At 37.4% G+C, this 26,778-nt stretch overlaps 3 protein-coding genes across 5 annotated transcripts in view; all 3 read right to left on the reverse strand.

Moving 5' to 3' along the window:
* The window catches only part of LOC115763405 (carbohydrate sulfotransferase 4), a 39,427-nt gene extending 29,083 nt beyond the window's left edge, over nt 1–10,344 (reverse strand). For both annotated transcript variants that reach the window (XM_030705956.1, XM_030705957.1), the window contains exon 1: nt 9,233–10,344. In XM_030705956.1, the coding sequence (XP_030561816.1) occupies nt 9,233–10,179 (947 nt within the window). In that variant the 5' untranslated portion in view covers nt 10,180–10,344. The remainder of the gene's footprint in view (nt 1–9,232) is intronic.
* Nucleotides 10,345–10,632: 288 nt separating this feature from the next.
* On the reverse strand, nt 10,633–12,018 carry LOC115763532 (carbohydrate sulfotransferase 5). The gene is made up of 3 exons (XM_030706147.1): nt 11,362–12,018; nt 11,131–11,307; nt 10,633–11,063 (listed from the first exon to the last, which is right to left on the reverse strand). Exons 1-3 carry the CDS (start codon nt 11,943–11,945, stop codon nt 10,742–10,744), a joined length of 1,083 nt encoding a protein of 360 aa, XP_030562007.1. The 5' UTR covers nt 11,946–12,018; the 3' UTR covers nt 10,633–10,741.
* A 327-nt stretch (nt 12,019–12,345) lies between these two features.
* The window catches only part of LOC115763536 (coiled-coil domain-containing protein 102A), a 35,967-nt gene continuing 21,534 nt past the window's right edge, over nt 12,346–26,778 (reverse strand). Inside the window, exons 8-10 of one of the 2 annotated variants that reach the window (XM_030706152.1) lie at nt 14,842–15,008; nt 14,048–14,723; nt 12,346–13,928 (exon numbers count right to left, since the gene is read on the reverse strand). In XM_030706152.1, coding sequence (XP_030562012.1) covers nt 13,920–13,928; nt 14,048–14,723; nt 14,842–15,008 — 852 coding nt within the window. In that variant the 3' untranslated portion in view covers nt 12,346–13,919. The remainder of the gene's footprint in view (nt 13,929–14,047; nt 14,724–14,841; nt 15,009–26,778) is intronic. The other variant, XM_030706153.1, reaches the window with a different exon arrangement.

Consider the following 26,778-nt stretch of genomic DNA (forward strand, 5'->3'; position numbering starts at 1 on the left):
TTCGTTTTTCTTTTCCATCTCGTTTCTTTCCCATTTTGCTGCACATTTATCAAAGGCAGGTGAGTTGAGCCATGCACAAGTTGGGCTGCAGCTGTTGGTTGTATTTCCCAGAATAGACAACAGCCAAAATAGCAAACAGCATTAAATTGTAGAAAAAATTGAAAAAAGCAAGCTACTTTTTCATTTGTTCTTGTTGTTATTTATAAAATGTTGTTAACGCTTCGCACTAGCAGAAACATTTTATGGAAATTAGGTGTGAACATTCGCCATGAACTAAATAATTACAGCTAAGTGCAGTGAAATATTTGTTACTAAATTAAATCTACAAAAAATAAATAAAGTATAGAAATAAAATGTATTATTCCTTTATGGTTTATGCTCTAAGGTTTGTTTTCTTAGAAAAAAACCGGATGCTAAAAAAATGCAGACAAGATTTGTACGAAATAATGAACGCCTAATAAATTTTATTTAATTATTATAATTATTAATAATTTTAATTAATATATTTTCGTATAATTTTAAGATTTTTTAGTTATATATGTATTGTATTTATATGTATATATATATATATATATATATATATAATTAGCTAATTTAACTAACAGATTTATATTATATTTATTTTATTTATACATATATATATATATATATATATTGCATATTGCATTTTAAATGGGTTATTATTATTATTAATATATAAATATTTTTTGCGTTAAATGGGTTTCAAAAACAGCAACATGAAATTCGAATTCTTTCTTTTAATTAAATAAATATTACTTCTGAGTAATACTTATTATTTTTATACAATTTCGAACAATGCACTAACCACAAGAGCTACTATTAGCAGGGTAAGAATAGCGACTGCCCTCAGGATGCCTTCAGGGCCTTTTCATTTTAATAACCATTTGGAGCTCAGTCAAGCGCTAACAAAGTACAGCTAACTAATCATAACTAATCATCGTACGCCAGTCAATTTTGCAGCGTGTGAAAATTGCAATGATTTACTAACACACAAAGAGGCCATCAATCAAGCCATCGAACCAAGTGAGGCAACTAACTAAGCCACCAAAAAAAAAATTACTAGACTAAAATGGAAAAGATACAGAAAAAAGAACTTTAAGAGCAGAGCAGAAGAACAGCAACTGGGCATAACGTCAAAGCACCGAAACGTATACCAAATTGATGAACCATGAAGCTAGCCACTGGCTAGCCAAAAACAAAAACAACAACAACAACAGCAACAACAACGAATGTCATAAAGTTGCCAGTTGCAGCAGTTGGAGAAACCGCATTAGGCGCTGCTACTTAAAAATTTACAACGCGACCCGTCAACGATAAATTCTGCTTGGTAATTGTGTAGAATAAACGTGAAAATATAAAATAGAAAAAAAAAGTTAAAAAACTCCAAAAACAACAAATTTCCATCAAGGCTGTCAGCAATGAGTTGCTTTAACTTACAGCAACAAAGAACCAAAGCCAAAAGATACTTTTTGCATTCGAAACTTAGCATCGTATTAGGTATCTTTATATTTAACTTCTTTGCCCTGTCGTTGCCTGTCAGCATTTAAAAATAAATATTGTTAACACAACTAAATGGTGATGGTGTGTGTGGTGTGTGTGGTAATGCCAACATTTGGCACATTAGTTAATGAGGCTACGCTATGTGGAAGCTGCGGACAGAGCTGACAAAATAAATTCGTTGCCTTTTTTCTGGGAGTTATTGCAAAGATTCGAATAATGAAATAAAAGAGATAGCATCTAACTAACAAGCAAGCTAACTTTTAACAGCACTGGCTACTTTTAACCTTCGGCTAATAATTTACAACAAGGTTGTAATTTGTACCAGGATCCCTTCTGCACTGCCTTAATGACAAAGTCAAATCGACGACTGATCACACCCTATATGCATTTGGGTATTTGCATTATTTGTTAATGTAAGTTTATTGCACAATAAGCATAATTTGAATACTCCCTATATAATAATAATATTAACTGCTTTATAATATTCCAAAATTGCATTTATATTAACTGAATCAATAACGTTTTATATTTTTGAAAGAACGTTAAGAAACCCAGTTTCATATTTAAAGTAAATATATTTCGTGATTAAATTGATCGATAAAAACGAAAATGCATAACTTAACTTGTCGAAGATTCAAAAACTACAACTACAAAGTTAGAGCTTTGCGTATAGCAACAAAATGCATTTTTCGACTGTAGAAAATTTACATAGGATCTTACAAAAATGGGATGCTCATGAAATCAGAAAACAATTAAAAGAACATTTTCACAATTTCAATACAATTTATAACAATTTATGTAAATATTTTTAAATATTCTTTTGGTGCATTTGACTTAAACTATAATTAAACCATTTAAATAACTTAAATGTGGAATTTAATAGTTCTGAAGAAATTATTAACATGATATGCAATATATATTGCTTAAATATAATTTTAATCAATTTATTTTCAAATGTTTCGACAAGAAAGTGACAAGAAATCTTCTTTAATAAAAAATGAATACCTAATATATCAAATAACAAATATCAAATAGGCTTATTTAGGTAAATGTGTAAAATGAATAGATAAGCATTAAATGATTTTTATAGATTCTTAACTGTTTAATTCTCTAAAAAATGTATTAAAAATTGCGAACTGCGGCTCTTCAAAGTAACCAGCTGTTATACACATACTACGAATAAAACAGTATCAGTAATTATTTGGCCATGCAATGGATCAAGCGAATACATCAGCAAGTATTTATGGATGTGCATAGATATTCTCAAAACCGGTTAACCAGTCAATCGAAACAGCATCTAACATATGATCGATCGCCTGGTTTTGGTAAGGCTAAGCCCAATAAACTGAGTGAAAAACAACAGCAGAGTAAGCTAAAATTAGAAATTATTTGTGAGTACGGCCCGGCAAAAATAAAAAGCGAAACTTGCAGTACGACCAAGAAAAAAGAAAACAAACAAACAAACCCACTAATATCAATCACTTTCACTGGCTGCTAAAGTTTGTCATTGCCCAGCTGACTGCGACTGCGACTGTGACTGCGACTGCGACTGTGACTGCGGTTTTCGTTTTCGACCTGGTCTTAAAGCTGCGGCAATTGCAGCGTTGCCGACAATTTTTATTAGCGCTTTTCACCCATTTGAGACACAGACAAAAAAAACACGTACCAAAATGTTGTGCTTGGGCGCTGTGTGAAACTCGTTTTCAAATGCAAAATGCGCAACGTATTTTGTTTACTCTTACATGAGACACTTTAGGCTTTTGACAAACTTTGCAACGCATTCTAGAAGACATTTTCGGACATATCAAATATATTTATTCTTGGTGCACTTTACAATGTCTGTGTGTCTGTTACTATGCAAATAGAGTTTGCCCCTTTTTAGACTAATTTTGCTGCAAACAGTACATGTTTCGTAAAGAGCCCGATCGAAGCACTATATAAAAAATGCCTACAGCTATCTCAAATACCGGTATTTGAAAATAACCTCTTTTGTCTCAAAGTAATGTAACGAAGCTCAGCAAATATTAACTTTACCAGCTTCGTGAAATTCTAATAATATCGGACAATTAAGGAACAGTCGTTTTTAAGCTATCTTTATTTAATTCCACAATTACGATTTTTTTTTTAATAAATTATTCAAATATATTATTTTACTTAGCAATTAACGATATCTTGATCATTTCGAGTTTTCTACCATTAATGCTTCTGTTAAACATAAGCTTCAAGAATTCTTTCTTTAAAACTATTAATTCTAAATTTTGTTTAAGTTTTTTATTTTTTGTTTTGTTAGTTATTTTAGATAATATTATTTAATTTAAGATAAACTGGTTAATAAATAATTAAAAACAGTTTATTATCATATAAGCATGATCATTTGAACTTTTTAGAATACATACTTTATCAAGGATATTTATTCGGCAAGAGTATTAAGACTTCGGCAGTAAATAAGCCCCATTTTTATAGGCTTTTTTTGTATGCCAGACACCCGCGTTTTATTTTTTTTTTTTTTTTTGTGTGTTTTGTTCAGTGACGGCGCAGTTGCCAGCCAGTTGAACGTTCAGTGAACTCTGGTCCGATCTCTCCCTTTGGCTCTGTCAAAACTGTCACGCATTGCGAGAGTCAAGAGTTTACAGCAAAGAGTTAAATGCCAGCCATGTTCAAGAATGAGGTCTATTGTGCAATAAGCTTTTTAGAACGGGTTTTATTATTTGTTCGTTTTGTGGTCAAAACTCAAAACTTTGCTGAATGGGGTCTCTGCAGCATAAACTCTTCTCTTATTGTTATCTGACTGTCTCTCTGCTTATCCGTCTGTCTTGCTGCTTATCTGTCTTACTGGCCCGCTTTAAAACGCAGCTTACGAAACTTTTTTTTTCAGCTAATGGCCACTTTTCTCATTATAAGCCAACTAAAGAGCGACTTAAGCCAAAAACTCTTTGCGGTTGCGGTTTTTGGCTTTTAGCTGCCACAGCTGCAGCTGCTGCCGGAACTGAGGCTCGTTTGGGCCAAAACTGTGGGCGCTTTCAATTTTCGCAACATTTTATCTACTTTACGCCAAAGCGGCTCAAAGTTTACAGCCACGAAAAATATATTAAATAAAATGAAAAATTAAAACTAAGCCATGTGCTCAAATTAGAATGTGCAGATAGAAGGGAAAATAAGTACACTAAACTTACAATAACATACCCTATATAAAATATAGAGGGAATAATAACTTTTAAAAATGCAAAACGACACAAATTAATATACATACTACATCGAAATTATTAAATGTATGTATTAATAGACAGCAGAGAATAGAATAACAGAATAAATCTTAATAAAAGACGGTAACAAAAATATTATGGAAACATTTTTAGGTCTTAGCTATCTAAGCTTAGGCTAAAGTCTCCTTTAAACCTTGACTAGATGCTTTTTGTGCCAAAATAATAGAAACTAAATTATATTAAGATACAATATAATAGGATAATCATCAAATCTCATCAACTAACTAATCTTTTTATCGATCAACCATTGACTAACCCACTTTAATCAATCTGACCTTACACAGCCCCTAGCAGCAAGAAAAATCACATAAAAGCGATGTATAAAAATAAAATGCCTATTAAGCACATTTATTTAAAAGGCCTGTGCATTGCGGCGTATACGCAATTAATGATTAGAAGCCAGGGCCCTTGTGCTGGGCGCACCCAGAGAGACCGACCCAACCGACAATTAGAAACCAAGTTGGCCAAGTTACCGACCGCTTAGTGAGTCACCCAAAACAACGCCTCACACTGACCCACATTGGGCGAGAAACCAGGAGGAGGAGGGAGGGGCAATAAGGAGGGGGGGCAACATAAATCTAAGCGCTTGGACTACGTTTCCGGAATTTTGATGCATTTCACTGGACAGCAAACGGGTGCTTCAGGCCGTTCAACTACACTGCGTTAATAGAGTGTGAAAAATGTTACTGCAACAAAGCAAAGAGAAGAATAAGAAATGTTCAAAACAAAACTTGGATGTCGGAATACCCTTTAAGTTTGAATGAACGTGAAGTTTAACGAAATTAAACCCCGATTGGAATGAAACTTGAAATGTAGGTAAGTGGTAAAATAAGTCAAGAACGAACTGAACTCAAAAATTAAATCGGAAAAAATGAAAACCAAATTATTCAAATTTGCGACAGAAAACTGAACCTTTATTAATGTGAGGAGTTTATTTTAGATGAAATAATGTATTTTAGATATCACTTCAATTTTTAACATTTTAAATGTCCGAATTTTGTCATTTATATTTGCGTTATATAATGTACGTCAAAGATCTTATGATATGCCGCCAGAGTAAGGGCATAACAAGAAACCTGAGTACTTAGCGCAAGTGGCGAGTGCCAAAGAGAAATGCCTGGGCAACAAAAATAAAATAAGTCTTGTAGCCCAGCTAATTTACTTAGGAGAATTGCCAAGCTTCCGGCTATGAACTGCAAAAAGACTTGGCCATAATGATTCGGTATGCTAATTGCCTTTTCCCACATGCAGTGTGAAATGTTCAAGTGCCCCAGAGAGGCGAGGACACGCCACCTGGCCCAGTCACATGATGTAACAGCTAAGTAAATCCGACAGTTTGCAAATCAGATTTTTCTAACACAACACGAACTACAATTGCGTAAACTAGGTTGGGAATATGCATTTAACGGGAATAAAATAGCATCTGCGACTCTTATTGAGCTCAAAGGTTCTCATATGGCACAGATTTTACATATTTTAAATATGAACTCTAAACTGCATGTGTACTCCGTTATTATGGATTAAAAGTATTATATTAATTTTTTACTTTTTTATTTCATAGTTTAACTGAAAAAATGTAACTTTTACCTATTGAATCAAAAGTTATAAATTATTGTTTTCCTTAGCTTTAAGCATATACTTCAATTTATTTCTTTTATTCAGAGATTAACATCATTTATATATTTAACTTTCGTAGCCCATTTAAAATGTTGATTTATTATTTATTAAATTTTGTCAGCAGAAAAAAGATGAGACACGCCCAGCTCCACGTTAGATAGTTAATGGATATTTATAAGTATTTATTTTGAATCTTCAGTCACGTCAATCAATTCGCATTGAGTCTAAACCCAACTCGCAACATGTCAGCACATCTTGTCGAAATTGAATTCCTTTTGGTATTCCTTTAACAACAATAACATAACCGCAATGCCATTGGATTCATCTCAATGTGTTGTAACTGAGACCACAATATACCATCGAATTGTCGAAAAATAGAAAGCATATCAATCAAATACGTTTTCGGTTTCTGTTTGCACTCCCCTCGAGGTTTTGTTTGCCGAGAATCTCCCAATGTACACACACGAAACTACAAAAGTTTATTGATTTTGTTCATTGTTTTTGTTTGCCTTCGATTTTAAATGGAAAATTATGTAAACGAGACGTTGTTTGCGGTCAAATCGAATACGCGCAGCGGCGAATTTTCCTTAGATTATCTGGTCAAAGGATTTGCCACTTGATCAAACAGAATATATGCATTGTTCAAGTCATAAAGGAGATTTACGTAAATACATTTTTAACTGATAGTGTGGAATAATTTTTAGCAATAGTTTCTTGCTATCATTAAACATAAATCACCTGCCATAAATTATCATGTTTTTGGCATTAAAAGTTCTTTTCTATTTGATTTATATGGAAATTTTCCTAGTCCCACAAAGATTAGATTAGAATGTCCATTCAGAAATTCCACAGCAATCATAATTGGACTTTTTATACCCTGAACCCATTAAAAATGGGTATAAGGGTATATTGTATTTGTGCGAAATCGAAATGTATGTAACAGGCAGAAGGAAGCATCTCCGACCCCATAAGGTGTATATTCTTGATCAGCATCAATAGCCGAGTCGATCTAGCCATTTCCGTCTGTCTGTCCGTCCGTCCGTCCGTCCGTCCGTATGTATAAACGCAAGGATCTCAGAACCTATAAGAGCTAGGACTGAAATTTTAGATGTAGGTGCAGGAGCATAGGCACTAGGAAGTGCCTATGCAGATCGAGTTTATTTCCGATAATCGATAACTTACTCCGTTTCCAAGCAATCGATAAAAATCGATATCGATATCCTGTTTTTTGGGCAAATTTGGTAAATAATAAGAGCTAGAGTCACCAAACTTGACATATAGCTTCTAAAATAGAATATATATATGTGCATTTGATGTTGGAAGAAAAGGGTTCAGAGTATCCCCTAGTTGGGAGCTCCCGACTAGAACCTCTTACTTGTTTATGATTGATTTCTGTATCACATTCAATTTCAATTAGCAATTAGTGAAAGTCTGTTTTTAAATATCGGTTAGAAGTAATTTCTTGACCTATTAAATACAAGATAAGCACAATTAATCAGTTTTTATTTATCGAAAATGAAGCACGGAAATAACTCAAGTTGTTATCTGTAGAACTTTGAAAATAATACTACATAATGCAGACGAAATTCCCGCTAATTACTAATTGGGTTGTATGCTTAAAGGTTTTCCAAAAAACGATTGGAAAATCCAAGTAGCCATATTTTAAGTGTTTCCCCTTAGAAACTAATTAACTCAACTGCAGTACATATGTATATGTAAACAAGCCCATAAAATTGATAGGCAAAATATTGATTGCGATAGATGTTATATACTTCCATGACCAACTACTATAATAAGCAAATGTTTTATATAGATAATAAAGACAAGACAATCGTTTATTAACTTTTATATAAGCAAATATAAGTATAGTCTATCTAAATAAAATAATCAGAAATACTTATTTTCGACACAACTAATTTTTGGTGTACTCGTTTCAACACTAAAGTCAAACCACATTCAAATAGAGATAAGGCAGATGGAGGGAAAAACAAGCAATAAACCGGCGAACCAGTTGAATTTGGAAGAAAGAGAGGGAAGGCATAGAGAGAAACCGCAAAAGCGACAAAGACAAAGACGCGTGTCAAAGAGAGGGAGGGCACAATTTGCGCATGCGGCATCGCCTTTCACTTTCTTTGTGCGCGATCAGATTAAAGCTCTGCCTCTCTCTCTCTCTCTCTCGCTCTATCCTTATATCTCTCTCTGCCGCTCTCTGTATTTAATTCAAATAAATTGTTTTCAGCAAACTACAAATACTGTGTGACCAGCTGCGTTTAGCTAAACTAGAAAATTGTAATAAACAAATATTTAGCCCGTGCATATGGTAATTTCCAGAATATATTATTATATATTTAAATTAATACGTGTCAATAAAAAATATATAGTATTTAATTTCCATAACAAATAATTTAATATAATCTGGAATAATGATCTCATTTAAATAATTTGGTAACTGAGCTAATAGTAAATATGCATAAATCGACTATATAGTTTTACTTAACAAAATAAATTATCTATGGGAATAAGAATAATCAAAAAGTTTTTGTGTAGTGGTAAGATTAACCTATCGAAGGTACTATATCAGTATATTTCTATACCAGAATGATTCTATACAAAAAAATGTTCGAAGGAACACACAATTTAAATGCCTGTAAGCCATAATAAAAAGTTTGAACCATATCCATGCCCCTTTATATATACTTTTGAAGCTTATTTGTTCCCCACATAAATACTTATTTTGAGTTTTTCTTGTAGCTTGAATGGGATCTCCTAAATTTAGTATTAACTAACTAGTTAACTACAAAAAATCAATTGCAATCAATTTTCTGACTCACCTTTGATCCTGCAGCAGCTGTTCGGCCTGAGCTAGACGCAGTCGCACCGTCTTCATGCTCTGTATGGGGAACAGGCGGCAGAAGGGCGTCAAAAAGGCGGGACGCCAACAGAAACGCGGATATTCGCGACAGACTTCCCACAGACGCTGATTGTGCTCAAATAGATAGGTGTGCGTCTTGCCGTATTCCAGATAGTCGGACATATCGCCATAATCACAATTGAGCAGATTTTTTAGATTTTGCACGGCCAACTGTTGATCCTCGGGATCACGCACCTGCTTAATGCCAAAATCCAACAGCGGCTCATAGTGATAATAATTGCCGGGCATGGCATTCAGTATATCACCCAAGAATGTGGAGCCCGAACGCCAACTGGTCACGACAATGCTGCGCACGGGCGTGCCCTGGGTCTCGGGCGTCATATCGTTTAGCTTCTCGGCGCCGCCGCGCGGATACTCAAAGTTCTCCATCTCATTGAGAATGCGCGCACGCTGCGCCGCCAGGACATCCACTATGGTCGCTGTCATATTGTAAATTGTGGCGGCAGTTTGTGACGGCTGCTGCTGGCGCTCGTAGTAGCCGCCACCGAGGCCATTCCGTGGCAGCAGATTCGAGGCGAGAGCAGCGCTGCTGCTGCTGCTGCTGCTGGCGCCGCCGCTGCTGCTGCCAGTGCTGAAGGGTGAGGTCAGCGGGCGGTGCTGTGTGGTGGCAATCAGCAGCAGTATGCACAAACTGCTAACGCCACAGATGCCAATGAGATTTGCGCGTCGGGACATGCGGCTGCGTCGACGTTTCGAATTTAAGCTGATGCGCTGCTTAGTGCGTGTCCTGACAGTGGCGGGGGCGTTGCTGGAGCAGGCGGTGGCTGTGGAGTCGTTGGCGGCAGTTTCGACGGTATCGCCGGTCAGTAGCGCGCAGGACTCCAGATCCAGATCCGCTGTGCTCATTTGGTATTGCAGTTAGCTTAACTTAATTGTGGACACACACTTTCAACACTTAACTAATATGGGAAACTGATTTGCTTAAACTTTAGCCCAAGCACTTTTGTTTACATATTCACACACATAAACAAAACACGCACGCACACACACACTCGCACAACGTTCGACTTACGCGGCAGCAGCAGCAGTATTTCACATTTTAAAACGTGCCAAACATTGCAATTTATTGTAAAATTCAAAATTACTTTTAATTCGTTTTATTTTTAATCTTTCCTTTTGCTTATGCGACCGATTGCCAATTGGAACTGTTGTTGCGACGCCTGGCGAGCTTTCCGAGAGCAGCGAAAACAGAATGAACAGCTGTGGGGCCAAAGTGCGGCCGCACAGCATGTAGCCTCAAAATACACAAAAAATGGCGCAAAAAAATACCAAAAAAAAATCTACTAGCTATGACAGAGGCAAGCTGTTTGGCCGTTATCGCTGGCGGCATTACATTTGTTATCGATGAATTTACAAATTTACAAAATTATACACAATACTTGAAATTTTTGTTATAAGAACTGCATATTCACTTCAAAAACAATGGCAAGTTTTTCAACGGCTTAAAGGAAGTCTTCTGTTCTTTTTCAATATCTGAAATGGGATAATAGCCCCATAGTTTCATGGCCCTTTTGCAAGTCTCTTGGATTTTCGTGATTTCCTTGATCGACAATATATTTTGCCATTGCATAGGCTTCTCGAAATACATATTAGTAGTTTCATTCGCTTCAGTACCATCCTTTTTCGATTTCTGTACATCATTTTCAGATTCGGTTGGCAGGCCATAGAAATCAAAGATCGATTTCAACCCAATCGTTGAATTGAGCGCTAATTCCTCATAGCGCACGATTCTGAATTAAATAAAATGTAGGCTAAATTTCATTTAAATCTAAATTATAGTAGATCAACGAAACGAACCCAAAACGTTGCGGATGTTCTTTCAATAAGTTCTCAGCGATGTCATAATCAACGGCCATATTTGAGCACAGATCATCCGGCCGGAAGCACTCCGGATTGCTGCACCAAAGCCGATTCAAGCGGGAGGCCATTGTGCCACGCGGATCCCGGACCAGTAGAAGTATACGGACATTTAGACTACCAAATACACATATGTTTATAATTTTGAGCAATATATATTTAGATACTCACTCTTTGCGTGCCAACAGGGCCATTAAATACTTGAGGCCCAAGTTATACACAGACATGTTAAGGAACGGAAATAGCTTGCAAATTTGCGACAAGGTTTCCGGCTTGGAGCACACCTCCGTCGTATAGGTTAAGCACGTCTTCCACTGCACCCCATAAAAGGTACGAAACGTAGGTGTCTTCATGCCGCAGTTCAGCATGGCCAAAGAGTTATTGTAGTCACAGTTGAAGAGCGAAGTCAGCTCATCCAATGCATGATCAATCTTGGCCAGATCTGTGATCCGATGCTTGTAAGCGATTAGGGGCGAGAAGTGATGATAGCAGCCCGGCTGCCGGGATAAATATTCCAGCAAACCGATTGCTCCCGAGCCACGAAACGTGACCAATATCGAACGCTTCGGCTGGCCACCGGTCTCCAGGGTTATGTTCGTCAGATTACCCAAGTGGCGGGTCTGCTGGGCGAGTAAATTGCGCGACATGGTAACCGGGTCGGGCAATAGCATCGGTAATATAAAGAAAACGAATAGCGCATATACCAAATAAATGGCAATGCAAATGCCGGTAAACTTCGTGCTTCGCTGTACCATAATGTTCGAAAATTACTACGATTACATAAATTTATATAATTCTTTTTTCTCCAAATAATGATTAATTTTGTTGAATGTGTTTCAAAAAAACTTAAGTGACATATTATGTAAGCCTCTCTACAGGCTACTTCGATATGATGAACTTTAATGTTTATTATTTTTATTATCTAACTTTATACTTTTAAAATATATTATATTATTCACACTGAACTAAGAGCTTCCAGAAAGAATAGTATAAAATTGGCATTTTTTAAGTCTCGTGAATATATATTGAATATAGAAAATATATTCGTCAATGTTTCAATTGGCTTTAAAATAAAAGTTTTCAGCAGATTTTAAGTTTAAGATTAGCGCAAAATTTATTTGTAACATACCAAAGTTGATAGACAGCTTTTATGTTTAAATATGTTAATTATATTGTATTCTTTTCAGTAATTTTATAATATATTTAGTAGAGTATTCATAAAATACTAATATTGCTATAAATTAATACGTAAACAATTAATATTCTTACAAAAACTTTTCAATATGCTTTAAATTTGCGAATTTTTGCAGAAACCAATAGAAACAAAGACTAGAAAGTGGCCAAAAATTGTAATTTTATCGAATAGAGGCACAAATGTACGTATTTTGAATTCAGTTCCCGCAGAAAAACAAAATATACTCGGCAAAAACTCGCGATTCGTTAAAGCACATCGAAATTTATATTGGAGTCAATCTCATATAAGTTGTTTGATTTTTCTGGCACTATATTTATATGTATATATTCAATAACCTGTATTGCATATAGCAGTATTTATATGTAAGTATATGTAAGTATATCTGGTATAAAAGTCATTTTGTGTTAAAGCACAAGGCAATGGATATAGGAGATCTCGATAAGTAGGGAATATAGCGAATGGAATATGTATTAAAAGCTAGCATGCGGCAAAATGTTGGCGAAGTTCAAGACATGAATGAGTATAAGGTCTATTGACTTGTTCCCAATAATATTTTGTGTACCCAATTTCGAAATATTTAAAAATATAACTTCGATTAACCGAGGTTAGCCTTCTGTTTAATTGTGTTAAATTATTTAGTATATGTATATATCTGATGAACTGATTTGGAAGAACTGGTTATTCATTTATAATCCCAACAACTACAGACAACTATGGTCAAGAATTTATGAAAATTGGGTTCATATCGTTTTCAAGTCAAGTATTATTTGAGCGAATATCTGTCTATTATTTTTGAATGTATTACGCATCTAACATACAAGATAAATCCCCTCAACGCCGGACAATATAATATATCAATAAGTACAACAGGCCGTAAATTGAGTGTTTGTAAGTATATAAATATACCGCAATATATTCTTGTATATGTCCGCAAGGGTATTTACACTTCCGAATTTTTAATTATATTATTTTCTTCTTTTTTTGCATATTTGAAGATCATGAATACAATCTATATAGGCCTTTAAATTGACTAAGGAATCAAAAATAATGTCAGCAAATGAAATGAATATGAATCCTAGCCCAAGATTCAAATTTGTGAGACTTAAAAAGAGATTTTTGCATAAAAATATATCTAATATATAATCTGCGTTTATGCTTGCTCAATTTGGAATTAAAATACAATTATGAGTACAATTTCAACAGCGATTAGTTCAAAAGAGATTAATAAAATAATAATCTTAATAATTTATAAATCTAGTTATTTTAAGAAGTGTTGACGGAATGAAGAAGCTGGCTTTAATTTTAAAATAAAGTTGAATAAAAACGTATGCAGAATATTTTAAGACAAATTAAGCTATCACAAACGCAGCTTTAAACTTAAGAGTTAATTAAATTTAAGAATTAATAATAAATAGGTAATACCACAAACTGCCGCAGAATCATATCGAATCATATGATTCCCCCCAATATATCTCGAGCTCAATCGCTATTTCCCTCCGTTTCATCGTCCAGCAGTAAACTTGTCGAGCCATAGCTACGGAGTCTGCAAGAAGAGTGCCACAATTAATGTTAAAATAAACTAAGAATCAATAACTACGCAAGCAAATACTGGGGATAATGAAAACCAAACCAAAGTTAGTAATCAGCCAGGTTAGAGCTCACCTCGTCGTCGGATACTTTGAGACCATCTAAATTAACACTATTGCGCGCATAGCCCGCATGCGTCTGCTCCTTGTCGTGCGCCTCGTACAGCTGTCTATTGATGTCCACATCCTTGTTGGCTGTGGCGCCACTGTTCGTCATGCACTTCAGCGGCAGGGCGAGATTCGCGCGATTGCCTCCGCTGCCGCAGTTGCTGCCGGCGCTGTTGTAGCGTCCCGCTGCGCTGCGCTGCTGTTGCCGCAGATGCTGCTGTTGCTGATGATGCTGTCCGTGTGGATTATCGAACTTTTGCTTGGCACGCTCAAACTCCAAGTTGCGCGACTTGGCCTCGAAGATGTTTTCCTCTAAATGTGTTGTCTTGGCATCGTAGAAACCCGCCGCCGCTGCCGCCGCTGCTGCTGCTGTTGCCGCTGCAGCAGCTGCTGCATTGCTCTGCTGCTGCTGCAGCAGAGTACGCTCCGTGTGACTGGAGCGCTTCACAGCTGCGGCATGATGAGCCGCCGCAGCTGCCGCTGAATCGCAGCCATTGTGCGAGCTGCGCTGGCCCGCCTGATTGTCATCAAAGATCTGGCGCAGATCGTTTATGTTTGGCAAACACTCGCTGGGCAGCTCCACGGCGATTTTGTTGCGCAACTGAACGCCGCCCATGGCACGCAGCTGGGGACTCGGTGCGCGTCTTAATTTATTTTTAGTTAGTTTAGTTGGATTAGTTTGTGGGGATTTAACCAGCACCGTGATATGTTAGTTGGGCAGTTAGTTGCAATGGGTTTCCCTATTAAGACATGACAGCTTACCTGTTCTGCAAATGTTGTATCTGCACCTGCAGACCCTCCGTCTGGCCCACCAGCTCATCGTTGCTGCGCTGCAGCCGCCGCATTTGGTTAACGGCCGAGTCCAGCTCATCCTCGGCGCAGGCCAGTTCGCGCTTCAGCTGCTCAACGCGCTGCCGTAGACGCTTCACCTGAAGACATCAAATTAGAAAAGATAAGGATGCTGGATCTATCCAATTTATAGATATAGTTAGTAGTCAAATGTTTCCATTTCGGATTTTCTGATCTTTAATCCTAATCTAAATACATACTCTTTTTTATACACTGAACCCATTAAAAATGGGTATAAGGGTATATTGTATTTGTGCAAAATCCAAATGTATGTAACAGGCAGAAGGAAGCATCTCCGACCCCATAAAGTATATATATTCTTGATCAGCATCAATAGCCGAGTCGATCTAGCCATGTCCGTCTGTCTGTCCGTCCGTCCGTCAAAGGATATCAGAACCTATAAGAGCTAGAGACTTGAAATTTTAAATGTAGATGCTCCTAGTTCCCGCGCAGATCGAGTTTGTTTCCAATAATCGATAACATACTCCGTTTCCAAGATTCGTATATAGACATGGGTCAAAAATTACCACCCCCATAGCTCGGTCAAATCTCATCCGATTTTCACGAAGTTTGGCTTTTTCTTCATAGTTTTCCCTCTAGATTAATGTGGCATTCAAATCTCGACACCGATTTTTTAATCGAAATTCATGTCCAAATCTTACCCCAAGATTCGTATATAGACATTGATCAAAAATTACCACCCCCATAACTCGGTCAAATCTCATCCGATTTCCACGAAGTTTGGCTTTTTCTTCATGGTTTTCCCTCTAGATTAATGTGACATTCAAATCTCGACACCGATTTTTTGGTCGAAATTCATGTGCAAGTCTTACCCCAAGATTCGTATATAGACATGGGTCAAAAATTACCACCCCCATAACTCGGTCAAATCTCATCCGATTTTCACGAAGTTTGGCTGTTTCTTCATAGTTTTCCCTCTAGATTAATGTGACATTCAAATCTCGACACCGATTTTTTGGTCGAAATTCATGTCCAAGTCTTACCCCAAGATGCGTATATAGACATGGGTCAAAAATTACCACCCCCATAACTCGGTCAAATCTCATCCGATTTTCACGAAGTTTGGTTTTTTCTTCATAGTTTGCCCTCTAGATTAATCTGGCATTCAAATCTGAGCACCGATTTTTTAGTCGAAATTCATGACCAAATCTTACCCCAAGATTCGTATATAGACATGGATCAAAAATTACCACCCCCATAACTCGGTCAAATCTCATCCGATTTTCACGAAGTTTGGCTTTTTCTTCATAGTTTTCCCTCTAGATTAATCTGGCATTCAAATCTCGACACCGATTTTTTGGTCGATATGCTTGTCCAAATCTTACCCCAAGATTCGTATATAGACATGGGTCAAAAATTACCACCCCCATAGCTCGGTCAAATCTCATCCGATTTTCACGAAGTTTGGCTTTTTCTTCATAGTTTTCCCTCTAGATTAATGTGGCATTCAAATCTCGACACCGATTTTTTAATCGAAATTCATGTCCAAATCTTACCCCAAGATTCGTATATAGACATTGATCAAAAATTACCACCCCCATAACTCGCTCAAATCTCATCCGATTTCCACGAAGTTTGGCTTTTTCTTCATGGTTTTCCCTCTAGATTAATCTGGCATTCAAATCTCGACACCGATTTTTTGGTCGAAATTCATGTCCAAGTCTTACCCCAAGATTCGTATATAGACATGGGTCAAAAATTACCACCCCATAACTCGGTCAAATCTCATCCGATTTCCACGAAGTTTGGCTGTTTCTTCATAGTTTTCCCTCTAGATTAATGTGACATTCAAATCTCGACACCGATTTTTTGGTCGAAATTCATGTCCAAGTCTTACCCCAAGATGCGTATATAGAAATGGGTCAAAAATTACCACCCCCATAACTCGGTCAAATCTCATCCGATTTTCACGAAGTTTGGCTGTTTCTTCATAGTTTTCCCTCTAGATTAATGTGGCATTCAAATCTCGACACCGATTTTTTAGTCGAAATTCATGTCCAAATCTTACCCCAAGATTCGTATATAGACATGGATCAAAAATTACCACCCCCATAACTCGGTCAAATCTCATCCGATTTCCACGAAGTTTGGCTTTTTCTTCATGGTTTTCCCTCTAGATTAATGTGACATTCAAATCTCGACACCGATTTTTTGGTCAATATTCATGTCCAATTCTTACCCCAAGATGCGTATATAGACATGGGTCAAAAATTACCACCCCCATAACTCGGTCAAATCTCATCCGATTTTCACGAAGTTTGGCTTTTTCTTCATGGTTTTCCCTCTAGATTAATCTGGCATTCAAATCTCGACACCGATTTTTTGGTCGAAATTCATGTCCAAGTCTTACCCCAAGATTCGTATATAGACATGGGTCAAAAATTACCACCCCATAACTCGGTCAAATCTCATCCGATTTCCACGAAGTTTGGCTTTTTCTTCATGGTTTTCCCTCTAGATTAATGTGACATTCAAATCTCGACACCGATTTTTTGGTCAATATTCATGTCCAATTCTTACCCCAAGATGCGTATATAGACATGGGTCAAAAATTACCACCCCCATAACTCGGTCAAATCTCATCCGATTTTCACGAAGTTTGGTTTTTTCTTCATGGTTTGCCCTCTAGATTAATCTGGCATTCAAATCTGAGCACCGATTTTTTAGTCGAAATTCATGACCAAATCTTACCCCAAGATTCGTATATAGACATGGATCAAAAATTACCACCCCCATAACTCGGTCAAATCTCATCCGATTTTCACGAAGTTTGGCTTTTTCTTCATAGTTTTCCCTCTAGATTAATCTGGCATTCAAATCTCGACACCGATTTTTTGGTCGATATGCTTATCCAAATCTCACCCCAAGATTCGTATATAGACATGGGTCAAAAATTACCACCCCCATAGCTCGGTCAAATCTCATCCGATTTTCACGAAGTTTGGCTTTTTCTTCATGGTTTTCTCTCTAGATTGATGTGACATTCAAATCTCGACACCGATTTTTTGGTCGAAATTCATGTCCAAGTCTTACCCCAAGATGCGTATATAGACATGGATCAAAAATTACCACCCCCATAACTCGGTCAAATCTCATCCGATTTCCACGAAGTTTGGCTTTTTCTTCATAGTTTTCCCTCTAAATTAATGTGGCATTCAAATCTCGACACCGATTTTTTAGTCGAAATTCATGTCCAAATCTTACCCCAAGATTCGTATATAGACATGGATCAAAAATTACCACCCCCATAACTCGGTCAAATCTCATCCGATTTCCACGAAGTTTGGCTTTTTCTTCATGGTTTTCTCTCTAGATTGATGTGACATTCAAATCTCGACACCGATTTTTTGGTCGAAATTCATGTCCAAGTCTTACCCCAAGATGCGTATATAGACATGGGTCAAAAATTACCACCCCCATAACTCGGTCAAATCTCATCCGATTTTCACGAAGTTTGGTTTTTTCTTCATAGTTTGCCCTCTAGATTAATCTGGCATTCAAATCTGAGCACCGATTTTTTAGTCGAAATTCATGACCAAATCTTACCCCAAGATTCGTATATAGACATGGATCAAAAATTACCACCCCCATAACTCGGTCAAATCTCATCCGATTTTCCCGAAGTTTGGCTTTTTCTTCATAGTTTTCCCTCTAGATTAATGTGGCATTCAAATCTCGACACCGATTTTTTAATCGAAATTCATGTCCAAATCTTACCCCAAGATTCGTATATAGACATGGATCAAAAATTACCACCCCCATAACTCGGTCAAATCTCATCCGATTTTCCCGAAGTTTGGCTTTTTCTTCATAGTTTTCCCTCTAGATTAATGTGGCATTCAAATCTCGACACCGATTTTTTAGTCGAAATTCATGTCCAAATCTTACCCCAAGATTCGTATATAGACATGGATCAAAAATTACCACCCCCATAACTCGGTCAAATCTCATCCGATTTTCACGAAGTTTGGCTTTTTCTTCATAGTTTTCCCTCTAGATTAATCTGGCATTCAAATCTCGACACCGATTTTTTGGTCGATATGCTTATCCAAATCTTACCCCAAGATTCGTATATAGACATGGGTCAAAAATTACCACCCCCATAGCTCGGTCAAATCTCATCCGATTTTCACGAAGTTTGGCTTTTTCTTCATAGTTTTCCCTCTAGATTAATGTGGCATTCAAATCTCGACACCGATTTTTTAATCGAAATTCATGTCCAAATCTTACCCCAAGATTCGTATAGACATGGATCAAAAATTACCACCCCCATAACTCGGTCAAATCTCATCCGATTTTCCCGAAGTTTGGCTTTTTCTTCATAGTTTTCCCTCTAGATTAATGTGGCATTCAAATCTCGACACCGATTTTTTAGTCGATATGCTTATCCAAATCTTACCCCAAGATTCGTATATAGACATGGGTCAAAAATTACCACCCCCATAGCTCGGTCAAATCTCACCCGATTTTCACTAAGTTTGGCTTTGTCTTCATAGTTTTCCTTCTAGATTAATGTGGCATTCAAATCTCGACACCGATTTTTTAATCGAAATTCATGTCCAAATCTTACCCCAAGATGCGTATATAGACATGGGTCAAAAATTACCACCCCCATAACTCGGTCAAATCTCATCCGATTTTCACGAAGTTTGGCCTTTTCTTCATGGTTTTACCTCTAGATTAATCAGGCATTCAAATCTCGACACCGATTTTTTGGTCGAAATTCATGTCCAAGTCTTACCCCAAGATTCGTATATAGACATGGGTCAAAAATTACCACCCCCATAACTCGGTCAAATCTCATCAGATTTTCACGAAGTTTGGCTTTTTCTTCATAGTTTTCCCTCTAGATTTATCTGGCATTCAAATCTCGACACCGATTTTTTGGTCGATATGCTTGTCCAAATCTTACCCCAAGATTCGTATATAGACATGGGTCAAAAATTACCACCCCCATAACTCGGTCAAATCTCATCCGATTTTCACGAAGTTTGGCTTTTTCTTCATAGTTTTCCCTCTAGATTAATGTGGCATTCAAATCTCGACACCGATTTTTTAGTCGAAATTCATGTCCAAATCTTACCCCAAGATTCGTATATAGACATGGATCAAAAATTACCACCCCCATAACTCGATCAAATCTCATCCGATTTCCACGAAGTTTGGCTTTTTCTTCATGGTTTTCCCTCTAGATTAATGTGGCATTCAAATCTCGACACCGATTTTTTGGTCGAAATTCATGTCCAAGTCTCACCCCAAGATTCGTATATAGACATGGATCAAAAATTACCACCCCCATAACTCGGTCAAATCTCATCCGATTTTCCCGAAGTTTGGCTTTTTCTTCATAGCTTTCCCTCTAGATTAATGTGGCATTCAAATCTCGACACCGATTTTTTGGTCGAAATTCATGTCCAAGTCTTACCCCAAGATGCGTATATAGACATGGGTCAAAAATTACCACCCCCATAACTCGGTCAAATCTCATCCGATTTTCACGAAGTTTGGCTTTTTCTTCATGGTTTTCCCTCTAGATTAATCTGGCATTCAAATCTCGACACCGATTTTTTGGTCGAAATTCATGCCCAAGTCTTACCCCAAGATTCGTATATAGACATGGGTCAAAAATTACCACCCCCATAACTCGGTCAAATCTCATCCGATTTTCACGAAGTTTGGCTTTTTCTTCATGGTTTTCCCTCTAGATTAATCTGGCATTCAAATCTCGACACCGATTTTTTGGTCGAAATTCATGTCCAAGTCTTACCCCAAGATGCGTATATAGACATGGGTCAAAAATTACCACCGCCATAACTCGGTCAAATCTCATCCGATTTTCACGAAGTTTGGCTTTTTCTTCATGGTTTTCCCTCTAGATTAATCTGGCATTCAAATCTCGACACCGATTTTTTGGTCGAAATTCATGTCCAAGTCTTACCCCAAGATTCGTATATAGACATGGGTCAAAAATTACCACCCCCATAACTCGGTCAAATCTCATCAGATTTTCACGAAGTTTGGCTTTTTCTTCATAGTTTTCCCTCTAGATTTATCTGGCATTCAAATCTCGACACCGATTTTTTGGTCGATATGCTTGTCCAAATCTTACCCCAAGATTCGTATATAGACATGGGTCAAAAATTACCACCCCCATAACTCGGTCAAATCTCATCCGATTTTCACGAAGTTTGGCTTTTTCTTCATAGTTTTCCCTCTAGATTAATGTGGCATTCAAATCTCGACACCGATTTTTTAGTCGAAATTCATGTCCAAATCTTACCCCAAGATTCGTATATAGACATGGATCAAAAATTACCAACCCCATAACTCGGTCAAATCTCATCCGATTTCCACGAAGTTTGGCTTTTTCTTCATGGTTTTCCCTCTAGATTAATGTGGCATTCAAATCTCGACACCGATTTTTTGGTCGAAATTCATGTCCAAGTCTTACCCCAAGATTCGTATATAGACATGGATCAAAAATTACCACCCCCATAACTCGGTCAAATCTCATCCGATTTTCCCGAAGTTTGGCTTTTTCTTCATAGCTTTCCCTCTAGATTAATGTGGCATTCAAATCTCGACACCGATTTTTTAGTCGAAATTCATGTCCAAATCTTACCCCAAGATGCGTATATAGACATGGATCAAAAATTACCACCCCCATAACTCGGTCAAATCTCATCCGATTTTCACGAAGTTTGGCTTTTTCTTCATAGTTTTCCCTCTAGATTAATGTGGCATTCAAATCTCGACACCGATTTTTTAGTCGAAATTCATGTCCAAATCTTACCCCAAGATTCGTATATAGACATGGATCAAAAATTACCAACCCCATAACTCGGTCAAATCTCATCCGATTTCCACGAAGTTTGGCTTTTTCTTCATGGTTTTCCCTCTAGATTAATATGGCATTCAAATCTCGACACCGATTTTTTGGTCGAAATTCATGTCCAAGTCTTACCCCAAGATTCGTATATAGACATGGATCAAAAATTACCACCCCCATAACTCGCTCAAATCTCATCCGATTTTCCCGAAGTTTGGCTTTTTCTTCATAGCTTTCCCTCTAGATTAATCTGGCATTCAAATCTGAGCACCGATTTTTTAGTCGAAATTCATGACCAAATCTTACCCCAAGATTCGTATATAGACATGGATCAAAAATTACCACCCCCATAACTCGGTCAAATCTCATCGGATTTCCACGAAGTTTGGCTTTTTCTTCATGGGTTTCTCTCTAGATTAATCTGGCATTCAAATCTCGACACCGATTTTTTGGTCGAAATTTATGTCCAAATCTTACCCCAAGATTCGTATATAGACATGGGTCAAAAATTACCACCCCCATAACTCGGTCAAATCTCATCCGATTTTCACGAAGTTTGGCTTTTTCTTCATAGTTTTCCCTCTAGATTTATCTGGCATTCAAATCTCGACACCGCTTTATGGTCGAAATTCATGTCCAATTCTTACCCCAAGATGCGTATATAGACATGGGTCAAAAATTACCACCCCCATAACTCGGTCAAATCTCATCCGATTTTCACGAAGTTTGGTTTTTTCTTCATAGTTTGCCCTCTAGATTAATCTGGCATTCAAATCTCGACACCGATTTTTTGGTCGATATGCTTATCCAAATCTTACCCCAAGATTCGTATATAGACATGGGTCAAAAATTACCACCCCCATAACTCGGTCAAATCTCATCCGATTTTCACGAAGTTTGGCTTTTTCTTCATAGTTTTCCCTCTAGATTAATCTGGCATTCAAATCTCGACACCGATTTTTTGGTCGATATGCTTATCCAAATCTTACCCCAAGATTCGTATATAGACATGGGTCAAAAATTACCACCCCCATAACTCGGTCAAATCTCATCCGATTTTCCCGAAGTTTGGCTTTTTCTTCATAGTTTTCCCTCTAGATTAATGTGGCATTCAAATCTCGACACCGATTTTTTAGTCGAAATTCATGTCCAAATCTTACCCCAAGATTCGTATATAGACATGGATCAAAAATTACCACCCCCATAACTCGGTCAAATCTCATCCGATTTTCACGAAGTTTGGCTTTTTCTTCATAGTTTTCCCTCTAGATTAATCTGGCATTCAAATCTCGACACCGATTTTTTGGTCGATATGCTTATCCAAATCTTACCCCAAGATTCGTATATAGACATGGGTCAAAAATTACCACCCCCATAGCTCGGTCAAATCTCATCCGATTTTCACGAAGTTTGGCTTTTTCTTCATAGTTTTCCCTCTAGATTAATGTGGCATTCAAATCTCGACACCGATTTTTTAGTCGATATGCTTATCCAAATCTTACCCCAAGATTCGTATATAGACATGGGTCAAAAACTACCACCCCCATAGCTCGGTCAAATCTCATCCGATTTTCACTAAGTTAGGCTTTGTCTTCATAGTTTTCCCTCTAGATTAATGTGGCATTCAAATCTCGACACCGATTTTTTAATCGAAATTCATGTCCAAATCTTACCCCAAGATGCGTATATAGACATGGGTCAAAAATTACCACCCCCATAACTCGGTCAAATCTCATCCGATTTTCACGAAGTTTGGCTTTTTCTTCATGGTTTTCCCTCTAGATTAATCTGGCATTCAAATCTCGACACCGATTTTTTGGTCGAAATTCATGTCCAAGTCTTACCCCAAGATGCGTATATAGACATGGATCAAAAATTACCACCCCCATAACTCGGTCAAATCTCATCCGATTTCCACGAAGTTTGGCTTTTTCTTCATGGTTTTCTCTCTAGATTGATGTGACATTCAAATCTCGACACCGATTTTTTGGTCGAAATTCATGTCCAAGTCTTACCGCAAGATGCGTATATAGACATGGGTCAAAAATTACCACCCCCATAACTCGGTCAAATCTCATCCGATTTTCACGAAGTTTGGTTTTTTCTTCATAGTTTGCCCTCTAGATTAATCTGGCATTCAAATCTCGACACCGATTTTTTGGTCGAAATTCATGTCCAAGTCTTACCCCAAGATGCGTATATAGACATGGGTCAAAAATTACCACCCCCATAACTCGGTCAAATCTCATCCGATTTTCACGAAGTTTGGCTTTTTCTTCATGGTTTTCCCTCTAGATTAATCTGGCATTCAAATCTCGACACCGATTTTTTGGTCGAAATTCATGTCCAAGTCTTACCCCAAGATGCGTATATAGACATGGATCAAAAATTACCACCCCCATAACTCGGTCAAATCTCATCGGATTTCCACGAAGTTTGGCTTTTTCTTCATGGGTTTCTCTCTAGATTAATCTGGCATTCAAATCTCGACACCGATTTTTTGGTCGAAATTCATGTCCAATTCTTACCCCAAGATGCGTATATAGACATGGGTCAAAAATTACCACCCCCATAACTCGGTCAAATCTCATCCGATTTTCACGAAGTTTGGTTTTTTCTTCATAGTTTGCCCTCTAGATTAATCTGGCATTCAAATCTGAGCACCGATTTTTTAGTCGAAATTCATGACCAAATCTTACCCCAAGATTCGTATATAGACATGGATCAAAAATTACCACCCCCATAACTCGGTCAAATCTCATCCGATTTTCACGAAGTTTGGCTTTTTCTTCATAGTTTTCCCTCTAGATTAATCTGGCATTCAAATCTCGACACCGATTTTTTGGTCGATATGCTTATCCAAATCTTACCCCAAGATTCGTATATAGACATGGGTCAAAAATTACCACCCCCATAGCTCGGTCAAATCTCATCCGATTTTCACGAAGTTTGGCTTTTTCTTCATAGTTTTCCCTCTAGATTAATGTGGCATTCAAATCTCGACACCGATTTTTTAATCGAAATTCATGTCCAAATCTTACCCCAAGATTCGTATATAGACATGGATCAAAAATTACCACCCCCATAACTCGGTCAAATCTCATCCGATTTTCCCGAAGTTTGGCTTTTTCTTCATAGTTTTCCCTCTAGATTAATGTGGCATTCAAATCTCGACACCGATTTTTTAGTCGAAATTCATGTCCAAATCTTACCCCAAGATTCGTATATAGACATGGATCAAAAATTACACCCCCATAACTCGGTCAAATCTCATCCGATTTTCACGAAGTTTGGCTTTTTCTTCATAGTTTTCCCTCTAGATTAATCTGGCATTCAAATCTCGACACCGATTTTTTGGTCGATATGCTTATCCAAATCTTACCCCAAGATTCGTATATAGACATGGGTCAAAAATTACCACCCCCATAGCTCGGTCAAATCTCATCCGATTTTCACGAAGTTTGGCTTTTTCTTCATAGTTTTCCCTCTAGATTAATGTGGCATTCAAATCTCGACACCGATTTTTTAGTCGATATGCTTATCCAAATCTTACCCCAAGATTCGTATATAGACATGGGTCAAAAATTACCACCCCCATAGCTCGGTCAAATCTCATCCGATTTTCACTAAGTTTGGCTTTGTCTTCATAGTTTTCCCTCTAGATTAATGTGGCATTCAAATCTCGACACCGATTTTTTAATCGAAATTCATGTCCAAATCTTACCCCAAGATGCGTATATAGACATGGGTCAAAAATTACCACCCCCATAACTCGGTCAAATCTCATCCGATTTTCACGAAGTTTGGCTTTTTCTTCATGGTTTTCCCTCTAGATTAATCTGGCATTCAAATCTCGACACCGATTTTTTGGTCGAAATTCATGTCCAATTCTTACCCCAAGATGCGTATATAGACATGGGTCAAAAATTACCACCCCCATAACTCGGTCAAATCTCATCCGATTTTCACGAAGTTTGGTTTTTTCTTCATAGTTTGCCCTCTAGATTAATCTGGCATTCAAATCTGAGCACCGATTTTTTAGTCGAAATTCATGACCAAATCTTACCCCAAGATTCGTATATAGACATGGATCAAAAATTACCACCCCCATAACTCGGTCAAATCTCATCCGATTTTCACGAAGTTTGGCTTTTTCTTCATAGTTTTCCCTCTAGATTAATCTGGCATTCAAATCTCGACACCGATTTTTTGGTCGATATGCTTATCCAAATCTTACCCCAAGATGCGTATATAGACATGGATCAAAAATTACCACCCCCATAACTCGGTCAAATCTCATCGGATTTCCACGAAGTTTGGCTTTTTCTTCATGGGTTTCTCTCTAGATTAATCTGGCATTCAAATCTCGACACCGATTTTTTGGTCGAAATTTATGTCCAAATCTTACCCCAAGATTCGTATATAGACATGGGTCAAAAATTACCACCCCCATAACTCGGTCAAATCTCATCCGATTTTCACGAAGTTTGGCTTTTTCTTCATAGTTTTCCCTCTAGATTTATCTGGCATTCAAATCTCGACACCGATTTTTTGGTCGAAATTCATGTCCAATTCTTACCCCAAGATGCGTATATAGACATGGGTCAAAAATTACCACCCCCATAACTCGGTCAAATCTCATCCGATTTTCACGAAGTTTGGTTTTTTCTTCATAGTTTGCCCTCTAGATTAATCTGGCATTCAAATCTGAGCACCGATTTTTTAGTCGAAATTCATGACCAAATCTTACCCCAAGATTCGTATATAGACATGGATCAAAAATTACCACCCCCATAACTCGGTCAAATCTCATCCGATTTTCACGAAGTTTGGCTTTTTCTTCATAGTTTTCCCTCTAGATTAATCTGGCATTCAAATCTCGACACCGATTTTTTGGTCGATATGCTTATCCAAATCTTACCCCAAGATTCGTATATAGACATGGGTCAAAAATTACCACCCCCATAGCTCGGTCAAATCTCATCCGATTTTCACGAAGT

The sequence above is a fragment of the Drosophila novamexicana genome, unplaced genomic scaffold, assembly GCF_003285875.2.
Source record: "Drosophila novamexicana strain 15010-1031.04,08,12 unplaced genomic scaffold, DnovRS2.1 tig00000739-arrow-arrow-pilon, whole genome shotgun sequence".
NCBI lineage: Eukaryota > Metazoa > Arthropoda > Insecta > Diptera > Drosophilidae > Drosophila > Drosophila novamexicana.

What these genes read in the sequence shown, in the direction of transcription:
- LOC115763532 (XM_030706147.1), bottom strand. Translation starts at nt 11,945, where the DNA reads ATGGTACAGCGAAGCACGAAGTTTACCGGCATTTGCATTGCCATTTAT. An exon ending in GCCCTGTTGGCACGCAAAGA is followed by an intron (nt 11,308 to 11,361) that starts GTGAGTATCTAA and finishes TGTATTTGGTAG; the next exon opens with TCTAAATGTCCGTATACTTC. An exon ending in GAACATCCGCAACGTTTTGG is followed by an intron (nt 11,064 to 11,130) that starts GTTCGTTTCGTT and finishes TATTTAATTCAG; the next exon opens with AATCGTGCGCTATGAGGAAT.